Below are 10,892 nucleotides of genomic sequence, written 5' to 3'. Positions count from 1 at the left end.
TTTTGGTTGCCTGAGCACTGCGAGTGATAAGCTGGAAGGCCCAGCTTCCAAGCTCCTAAGGATGTCTCTGTTTGTTCTAGAAGAATTTGTCTTGTGCTTTGAAAAGTCCATGCAAGCTGTGGGGCACATCATCACACATTGTGGTTAAGGATCCCAAAAGCGAATCAAGCATTGCAAGAAGGACCCTTTCCTTCCTTTTAATTTTTTTGTTTAATAAAGAAATGGGGAAGGAGCTTGTGCTGGCTCTGTCTTCTTCATCTTGCCCCCTCCTGAATGCAAGGAAGTGAAGAGGTCCTCATGATGCAATTCAGGAGGAGAAAGTAGCATGTGGTGGATTGAGGGAGCGCTCCAATATAATTGCAAGGGGCAGGAATGCCCGTGGCTGGCAAAAGACCAAGCAGAAAATGATCTCTGTGCTGCAGGCTGTGTGTGTGTACACTGTGTGTGTGTGTGTGTGTGTGTGTGTGTGTGTGTATCAGTTTTTAAGTCATAATAGTGGGAAATCAATACTACCACTGCTGGAAGATCTTTCCCTTAAAAAACAAATGAACAGATTTGTGTGCAATGATTTGTGTCTGTGGCCAAATTCTAAATAACATGCTCAAAAATCAAATACGAGTGACCTGTCTGCCTGACTTTTCCTGAACCAGAGCATAAGCCCTAATTGTGGTGAGACTGAGCAGATTTCTCCTCCGCTGGTTTGTGTTCTCTTGAGTTCACCCACAATGTAATTGGGAAGCAAATACAGCAACAGCTGCATCTGGAGGGGCGGGAGCGCTGGCCCTGGGAACGGGCTCTGAGATAATAGGAGGAGACTCATTTCGACCAACACACGTCATTTACAGCTAATCAAAGAGTTGGCTTGAGCCCCAGCGACTCCTGCACAAGAATTAATCTTCAGTGAATTGTCACCCCGTTGAAGATTCCAAGAGGCATTTTATGATTACAAGGAGTCAAGAGCCCAAGGAAAAGGGGCTTTCAGTCTTGATGATGGAACCCTGGGAAGGTTTTTTTGCAATCTTGAGAAAGACACCTGAATGTGGCATTCCACTTAGAGAGAAATGGACAAGCACCATCACATCTTGTTTTCAAATGCTGTATGCAGAGCCACACAGATGGCATTGCATGGCCAAGTCCCCCTTAACAGCTCACCAAACTCCCCTTGTAGATGTTAGCAAACGGAGAGGTTCACCAAGGCAAAAGGCACTCAGAGGACAGCAGAGCTGGAAGCTGCCCCATTTTATCCTCATAATAACAACCCTGCAAAGGAGGTCAGCCTGTTCACTCACTGGGCTCCATATTCAGTCATTCATTCATTCATGGACATATTTGTGCTCTGCCTTTTAGAAATAATGTGCATTTTGCCTGTGCCTGCCTTTGTGTCTCTTTTGGAAGGCATCTTCCCATGGCAAACAACTTGCAGTGGAGATCTGGCTTGTGCAGCTGGAGCAGAGAATGTTAGGCAACACAGCAAAACATCAGGTTTAAAACACTTTGCAAAGAATCCCTTATAACAGTGGTTCCCAGTTAGCTAAGTACTGCGGACCCCCTCTTCCCCTCCAAAAGAAGTCAACCCATGGACCCCCACTTTTGAATTTTTTGATATCTCTATGGTAGTTTTCATTATGTGAATGGTGCCATGGGTGGGTTGGGAACCATTGTCTTATAACATGGGCATGACAAGGAAGTTCTCTTGCATTAGCAACTTTGACCCCTCACTGTCCCTAACAGTGCAGGGTACTAGCTAGTCTCTTTGTGGCACTAAGTCATGTAGCTTGGAACAGCTTATATCACTCCCAGGAGGAAACTGCCTTGTGCGTTCTGCAAACCAGGGAATCTTAACTGCATTTCTGTGATAAAATAAGCCTTAGTAAACCATTTACACAGAATTTTAAAAGGGTATGACATTTGCACACAGTCTTATGAGTAGTGCAGATTTCTTAGGGTGGATACCAAAGAGATATTTCTTTAAAAATATCTCCTTCTTCCACTCTAAAACAATAATCAATTACCCTTATCCACCTGCACCATCTCATCTAAGTTCATTTTCAAGATGAAGTTTCTTCTTTGGATGGTGGCTGTCCAATTCTCTCTCTGTCCATCATGGACTACTTTAGAGCTGTTCCCAGATTGACAGCCTGAGAGTGAATCAATAATAATTATCAGGCTGCAACCGCTGTGAGCAGAATAATCCTGCCATGGGATAGTAAGACTGAGCACCACGACCACACTGGCCCACGGTTGCAGCTACCACAGTCCATGTGTGCATTTCAGGGTCTCTGCCCAGCCCAGTTCCTGAAATCAGGCGATTAGTAGGAGGTGCACCCACTCCTCTGTCTGTCTGTCTGTCCATCCACCCCCCCCAACAAAAACCTTTTAAATGGCGTGCCACTTTGCGTGATGGATGACAGATGGCATGCAGGCAGTGTTTCATTATATAAAAAGCTCTCTGCTGGTTGACACCAAATAAATCAGTGGGACAGAGAAGCAGATAATCACAATGGAGAAGGCTTTGCCTTGTTTTTTTGCCTTCTGTGATGAAATGTGGGAGGGCAGAGGGGTCTTGTAGCCTGAAATGTGGCCTGGCTGTCCTTGTGTTTGCAACAGCAGCCCTCCAGCTCCAAATTTGGATGTTGTTCTCTGCTGTACTCCTGGATTGGGCTAGAAGAAGAGTCCAGTGTGGTGTAGTGGTTAAGAGCAGCGGACTCATAATCTGGTTAACCGGGTTCGCTTCCCCGCTCCTCCACATGCAGCTGCTGGGTGACCTTGGGCCAGTCACACTTCTCTGAAGCCTCTAAGCCCCACTTACCTCACAGAGTGTTTGTTGTGGTGGAGAAAGGGAAAAGGAGATTGTTAGCCACTTTGAGACTCCTTATCCAAATCCAAACTCTTCTTCCAGCAGATGGATCTCACCAAAGAGGGCCCATCTAATTCAGCATCCCCATTACTCACCATGGCCTACCAGAAGCCCCTCATAGGAAGCCCAGAGGTAGGTCATGCAGGTGACAGCCCTTTCCTGCTGTTGCTCCCCAGCATCTGGTCTTCAGAGGGTTGTTGGTGGTCCTGGTCCTGGAGGTAGAGCAACATCATAGTGACTCCTAGCCAATGATGGCCTTATTTGCCATAACTCTATCTAATCCCCCTTTATAGTCATCTAAGGCTGCAACCCTTTACAGTGGTACCTCGGTTTACGAACTTAATACATTCCGGAAATCTGTTCTTAAACCATTCTTAAACTGAGGCGCGCTTTCCCTAATGAGGCCTCCCACCGCTGGTGCTCTTCCACCATTCAGCTTCTGTTCTTAGACCAAGGTAAAGTTCACAAACCAGGACACTGTTTCCGGTTTTGCAGAGTTCGTAAACCGAATAGTTCGTAAACAAGACTGTTCTTAAACCGAGGTACCACTGTAGCTACATACCTAGAAGTAAGTAGACATGTTAAGATTTCATTGTAGGTTGGTGGTCAAAGCCACAAATTGCAGTAGCAAATTCAATAGTCAAGGTAGGCACTGTGTAAATATGTACTTTCATTTGTCTTTCCTGAATCTTTCAAAAGTCAGCTTCACTAGAACTTCAGTTCTTGTGTCATTACACACACACACACACACACACACACACACACAACCTCCCCAGCATGGAATCTATCTTTTTTGTAGCTGCTGCACACTGGGTTCACATTTCTATTGCAATCCCATAGTTTCATTCCTTGGCAGTCAGTGCCTAACCAGCCCTCATGAGACTATATGTGGAATTAAGAATTTTTGCCCCAACATGCATAACATTAAACTTGTTTACACTGAGCGCTTATCCACATTTAGCTTTTGCCCCACTCTTTCCCCATGAAAACCTGATCTTTGGTGTTCAGTTGGAGCAAACATCACTTTGGGTGCTTGGACACAGAGCTTCAAATTGTGGACCGTGCCTGGAAAGAGCAGAGGAAAGTTAAGTGTAGATAAGTCCTGAACTGTATTTGTGATTATACCACCGCTCATCCAGTTTGGAGAGTTCCTTTTGTAATTTAACCACCTTAAAACATTTGGAATCATCAGCAACCCTAGCAGCCTCATTGCTCCCTTCTAATTCTAGATTATTTATGAAGAACTTAAAAAGCACAGGTCCCAATACTGAACCTTGGCAGACTTCACTTTCTACATCCCTTGATTGTTTATTTCTAATTTCTGCTCTTTAACCAGTAACTGTTCCATAGGAGGACCTTCCGTCTTATTCCATGACTGCTTAGCTTACTAAGTAGGTGAGCTACTTTGTCAAAAGCTTTTCGAGAGACTAAGTACACAGTATCAACTGGGTCGCCCCTACCCATATGCTTATTGGAACTCTCAAAGAACTCTCAAAGGTTAGGCAGACAGAGCATACCTTTGCAGAAGCCATATTGATTCTTCTTCAGCAACTCTGATCCTTTCCTAGGTTTGATAATTTTATCTTTAATGGTGCTTTCCACCAGTCTCTCTCCCCCCCCCCCCCAAGTCTGTTTCATCAACCGCAGCTTCTCAGAATACTAAGGAGCAACGAGGCCTCTGCAGGACTGGAGCGGAGCCTCAGGAATGATCATGCTGATGGCCCTAAAAATTTTGCCATTCCACAGTGAGACCAGAGCCTCAACAAGATTACATGCTCTATCCACTGAAAACTCCCCCAGAGCAGTCAGGAATCTATCAGATATTGACCTTCACAGCACTCTATCTAAGAAAGCTTTGGGCACCCATTTCCCAAGGAGAGGTGCTCAGGAAACCCTGTGCAAGAGATGGCCAGTAAAGGCCACTTTATCTCTACTCTGACAAGGTTCAGGAAATCTGGATTGCTTCCTGCAAAAAGGACTAGCATATTAGGAGGAGGAGTGAAACCATATGAGATTCTAGGAACTGAAAGCGCTTACATCAGATCATCTCTTTCATTTGAAGGCAAATCAAACTTTCTTGCCAGTAGCTTTTATTCCCCTGCCCCCCGGAGCACCACATATTTTCCTGAATTCTTAAAGGAAACTATTTACTGCTGTTGAACATGCATCCTGTTTGGAGAGGGGGTGAAATGAAATGGGAGCAGGCAAAAGCCCAACAAGAGCACTGAGTGGATTAAAAGCGAGAATGATGGTCGGGAAGGGGCAGCGACAGAATCCATCACACACGGTTGGGCTCCATGTCATGTTGGAGAAAGAAAAATCACCCAGTTTACATTGAGATCAATCACAGCTTTTGCTCTTCTGCACAGCAGGCACATTCAGGCCTCCTCCCCCAACCCCATTATTACCAAAGTACTTGGCAACATTTCTTGTGTTCTGGTATTAATAAACCTCATCTGATTGCATCACTGGGACAACAACTGAGTGGGCTATGTCCCAAAATATGGTTTATAAATAATTTCATGAGCACACATTCTGCTGTTAAAAGCTGACACTAATTTCACTACTTCTTCTTTTTATAAGCTCCACTAGTCTAAGGGGAGAGGAGAGATTTGACCAAAATCAGAGGAAGGCACCATGAAGCTTCTCATGTCAAAACAGGGACCAGGATGCATAATCATAGCTGTCAACCTTCCCTTTTTTGTTGGGAAATTCCCTTATTCCAGCACTGTTTCCCTCTGTTTCCCGCTGCTATCCCGGATTGTTAGATATCCCATAGACTGTCCCCGGGACAGGTGATGCTGCTGATCCCTTATTTTCAAATCTGAAAGTTGAAAGCTATGTGCATAATCCTAACTTCTAGTGATTCAGCTTCAAACTCAGTTGGTGGAGCATGAGACTCTTAATCTCAGGATCACGGGTTCAATCTCCATGTTGGGCAAAAGATTCCTGCATTGCAGGGGGTTGGACTAGATGCTCCTCGTGGGCCCTTCCAACTCGACAATTCTATGATTCTGATTTATGAAACAAAACAACACAAAGACCCCACCTCCAGACAAGCTCCTTTGTGGCTCACCTGGAGCTGTCCGTGGTGCTGCAACTGCAATGCCCACCTTGTCTCATGGGCTGTGATGGGTCAGCCTCCAAGTCTCTGGGGACGACCAGGTGCCCATCTAATGCCCACAGGACTGGAAAGAGCCTTTCAGGCAGAACCAGGCAGGCAGCAGCAGAAATTTGTAGCAGCAATATAGTTCAGCATCAGATGCAGCCACTCCACCCCCCACAACACGCTGATCACAACCTTTAGTAGTTCAGCTGCAACATTTGGTGTGTTCAGTGTAGGGTACAAGCTTAATTGTGAAGGAGCAGGTTGACATGGGGGTGGGGGCTTCATCTTAATGACCCATTGGAGTAGAGGCATAGTACCTCTCACCCCTGCCCCCAAGTAGCCACTCCTCTCCACCAAGCTGACTTTGCCTTAATGGAGCTGAATTGTTTTGTGTGGTGGATGGACCACACTGGAAAAGGGAGAAATCCTCAGATCACTTACTGGAGAGCACAGAAATACTTCCAGCTGCACAACAGGAAGCGACTCCCTTGCTGGGGGATACACCTCATTAGCACTGATGGATTATCTGGGATGCAAACTATGGCCATCCACATAGTTGCTTCCTGTCATTTATTAATACCTCATTCAGGGAGGGAAGGATGCCCAAACTCTCACCCCTGCAATTGTGTGGCTCCTGCACCACGAACCTTCTCTCCTGGACGTGGATTCCTTGACCAGTACAACCGCTCTTTTCCTGCAGGAACAGTTTGGGGGGAAACTGCTATTATTCGCTCCATTCACTCCTAAAGAAAAAGACAGAAGCTGGTCCATTTGGAGAATATCAGTATTCATTCAAAAAGTTCTGGGATTAAAAGATGCTGAAATGCTGCTGCTACTGCTGCTGTGAAATTAGTTCGCTGCCTAGGATGGCAAGGTTAATGTTGCTGCTGTTGCTACGATATGCCACAATATCATTGCTGATCTTGATGGTTCGAATTGGTGCCTTAATTTCCCAGTGGCCTGAGCTGCTTGTGACTTCAGCCTCATTTCAGTTAATCACACTGTCATTCTGGCTGCAGGTTGCCTTTTGACATCTCCATCATCTCCACCAGCAAACCGAGCTGCTTCCATGGGCAGCTCCATCCTCCCATAGGTGGTCTTGCCTGCAGCAGTAAGAGACCCAGGATGCTTTTTCAAGTGGTGCTGAGAAGGCCATTTTGCATCTCATTTAATGTGTGTCTTTCAGTTGAATGCGGTTCATAGTTTAATGGGGCACAGGAAACAGCCATTTTAAATTCAAACTATATGGATATTCTATTTCTATGAATCCCTGCTGATCTCCTTAAATGTCCCCATGGTTTTTGGTGACAGGTGCCCTTGGACTGAGTTTGGTGCAGAGTGTGGCAGGTCCACCTGCTGGGGATATGTGGAAGGGGCTACACCACCATGCCAGTATCCACCAGTAGCCTAGAAGAAAAGCTTCGGTGGGTTTTTTTTGGAAAAGGCTATTTTAAACATTTTTTTCAGTTCATTATAAATCACCCCCAAAATTATTTTACTATTTTACAGCTCCACCACATGTGGTGGAAGGTGCCCTCCTTTTCCTTACATTTCCAGCACATGTTTGACCTTGCTTTATACATTTTAGCTAATTTACTAGGGGTTAAATACCAGCGATACATCATTTTCATATAATTTTCTTTCAAAGTACTGTAAACTTTAAATCCCAGTTCCATAACCTCTCCCATGCTGCTTGTGTTTTGGTTTCCTACCTCAACCCTGCCAGGTGGAAAGGGCTGAAAACAGCAATTAATCAACCAATTAGCTATTTCTAAGGATGGACACTATCTCTTGAGTTATGCTGCATCAACAGAAGTATAGAAGTAATAGTCCTGCTGTATTCTGCCTTGGTCAGACCCCACTATTTGGGAGACAGTGAAAGGATACAATGACCCCCTGGCAGTGACAACTTGCTAGGCTAACCTTTTCAACAGCTGGCAAAAGACGTTTTAGCCAAGCTAATAGTTAATTAGCTAATTAATTAGCTGGTTTTTTGCCTCCCTCCCCCTTGAAGACTGGCTGCCTTTTGCTGTTTTTTTAATAGTTTCCCCCCTCCCATCATTCAGTTTTTTATTCATTAATATTTGTAATAACAAATATTTCTACAAAGGGGAGAGACTGCACAGCACAAGACAGAATTCCAGCCCTGATAATCTGGCAGGTTGGTAGGAAGAGACCATTCTGGCGCTTGAGAGCTTGATGCAAGATACAGGGTTGTGCCGGTAAGATTGGAGCTGCTTCTCTTTACAGTCTGAGCTCAGTCCTCTTCCAGTGTCTCCTTTTGGAGTTGTAGCTGATTTTATTGCCAGTTTTCATGCAGATCCATTGTGGGGTGAGCCTGTTCAGCTTCTGCTTCTTAGCAAGAAACCGCTTGATCTTGAACGTCTTGTGGGAAGACATCCTCGAGCTCCACCAACCGCTCACCACAATGGCAACAAACGAAAAGAGCTGTTTTTTTATAGTTTTGCTTGACATTTTGTTTTTTCTTTGAACTTTAAAATTGCTCTAATAAAATGCCAATGTAAAAACAATAAACTGAGAGGGGGGGAGGACAAAGGGACCTTGTGGTGAAGACTTTCGGCAAGCAGACACAGAGCAGAGGGCCCATCGCTCTGGCATGGTTTCCAACGAGGGTGTGAAGCCTATCAGATTAGTGCCTTCCTTTCTCACACCCCTTCATCCCCCTCACTTTTGCTGCATGATTTACAACAGGAAGTGAGTGGCGTCATTAACCCCCGGGAACATTGTGAAATGGCTCCTAAAGTAGGATGACACTTTCAAATAATTAGATAATCATTATTAATTCATTTGTATTCATTTTAACAACTGTGATTGCAATCTGCTAATGTGACATTAGCAGGACGCTAAAATGTGTGTCTAAAGGAATTCTGAAGACAGTGAAAGATTGTAGGACTGGCAGGGGTAGACTCAAAGATGGGCTTTATTACTGATGTATAAAAATTATAAATGGCTTAATATGAAAAGAAATATCTAAGCGGTTGACATAAAATCCTCACCATCAATACACAGTCATATAAAAATACAACAATCAAATAAAACCTATTAAAAGCTTAATAAAAACAGGGGCGTCTTGTTCGTGATCTCAGGACTCATTAACTGCAAGTGATTGCAGAGAACAGGGCACTGGATGCCTCAACAGAGAGTGTATCACCAGCAGTATTCATGTTTTTCTAGGAAGGAAAAAGAGAGAAGAATGAAGCAAAGATGCTGGAAAGGGTTCCTTTCATTTGCCACACTTCCAGTACAGTTTTCCTAAGGAGAGCTCAGCTCAGTCATTGAAGCAAATGCAACAAGAAGAGCACCACAGGAACTGAAGTTGTTGAAGCTGCTCCTTCCTTGTTCTCACTGGGAACATCATGGACTGCACCAGAAAGTTGAAAGGAAGGTTGGGGGGGGGGGGAGAGAGAAAATAAAGGAGAAAGGAAAAGTCAAGAGAGTCAAAGTACTCCATACTGCTTGTGAGCTGTTCAAAACCACAAGTTTAGAAGCTCTGCTGAAATGTTTGCCACAGATCAAGCAAAGTACCACCAGGGCCAAGAGGATGCTTTTCGTTAAAACATGGATAGGCAAACTAAGGCCCGGAGACCAGATCTGGCCCAATCGCCTTCTAAATCTGGCCCACGGACGGTCCAGGAATCAGTGTGTTTTTACATGAGCAGAATGTGTCCTTTTATTTAAAATGCATCTCTGGGTGATTTGTGGGGCATAGGAATTCCTTCATTTTTCTTTTCCCCCCAGAATATAGTCCGGCCCCCCATAAGGTCTGAGGGACAGTCGACTGGCCCCCTGCTGAAAAACTTTGCTGACCCCTACTTTAAAACAATGTCTGGATGAAGAAAACAAAAAGGAACACAAACTTTGGCAAATAGGTAAATGGAGAAGCACCATGCTACAGGGACGCGGACTTATAAAAAATATTGGGGGGGCCCGGGAAAGCTCATGAATAATAAATAAGCTCATGAATATGCAAATAAAGTGGCGCCGCCTCCTCGTGAGCGAATAGGGGAGAGCGTGCTGCGCCTATTAATCAGCTCCAAAGGAAATTGGGTGGAGCTTTTGCTCGGGAGGGAGGGCAGGAGGCATGCAGCCCGCCCCTCCCTGTGCATTTTGGGCTGGGGGAGGGGCGGCGATGGCGCTCTGCTGGAGGGGCGCCGGAGATTATTGGGGGGGCGGAGCCCCCCCAAACGAATTTTTGAGGGGGCTCGGGCCCCCTCAAGCCCCATGGAGTCGGCGCCTATGCCATGCTAGAAACATGAAGACCAATAACAAGAAACTCTTCAGAGGCCTTAGTAACAAGAGACTGGCTAGGGAGGTGATTGGACTTTTAGATGACAGGGGAGGCAAAGGTTTGCTAAAGGGTATACCAGGTGCTCAGGGGCACGATTGGAGAAGATGCTTATGGCCTTCTCAGAGGCATTGAGAACATGATGCTGGATAAGACAGAGCCATTCAGAGCCAGAATTTCACATTTTTTTCTGGAACTATGGAACTGCTGTGAGGAACCTCTGCTGGCTGGAACCTTCACTTTGCTCCTTTGCAAGAGGATCTCTACACAGGAGCTTTATGTTTGGTAGATTGGTCTAGATGGATAGGAGTTTGTAGTTCTCCCAAATTGTATTTTACATGCTCAGATTTTCACCATACAAACTGTAGGAGCTGATAGCCCTACATGGTCTCAATGATTTTCATATTATATCTGTTATCAGTGACATTCCTACAGGGCAGAAACCCTCCTGCCCCCAGCATTACATGATAAATGAGTAAGACGTAAGATGTGATTGTGCATTAAACAAAATGAATGTAGTTGGGCCTTGCCTTGCAAGCATTTTAATCCCAGAATTGTCCAAGAAGATAGAAACCTGCTCTAAGGAAGTCCTCCATGCCCTGCAGAGGACTCTCTCTCTC

The 10,892-nt window shown here is 45.1% G+C and overlaps 1 protein-coding gene across 1 annotated transcript; it reads right to left on the bottom strand.

The window, feature by feature from the left end:
- Window positions 1-8,210: 8,210 nt before the first annotated feature.
- On the bottom strand, window positions 8,211-8,366 carry LOC114584989 (large ribosomal subunit protein eL39-like). Its single transcript, XM_077918512.1, has one exon. It carries the CDS (start codon window positions 8,364-8,366, stop codon window positions 8,211-8,213), a length of 156 nt encoding a protein of 51 aa, XP_077774638.1.
- Between the last annotated feature and the right edge of the window lie 2,526 nt (window positions 8,367-10,892).

Source organism: Podarcis muralis, chromosome 14 (assembly GCF_964188315.1).
Source record: "Podarcis muralis chromosome 14, rPodMur119.hap1.1, whole genome shotgun sequence".
In the NCBI taxonomy this organism is placed as follows: domain Eukaryota; kingdom Metazoa; phylum Chordata; class Lepidosauria; order Squamata; family Lacertidae; genus Podarcis; species Podarcis muralis.
Note: the sequence above shows the minus strand (reverse complement) of the source record. Positions and strands in the feature narration are given on the sequence as shown.

What these genes read in the sequence shown, in the direction of transcription:
- LOC114584989 (XM_077918512.1), bottom strand. Translation starts at nt 8,366, where the DNA reads ATGTCTTCCCACAAGACGTTCAAGATCAAGCGGTTTCTTGCTAAGAAG.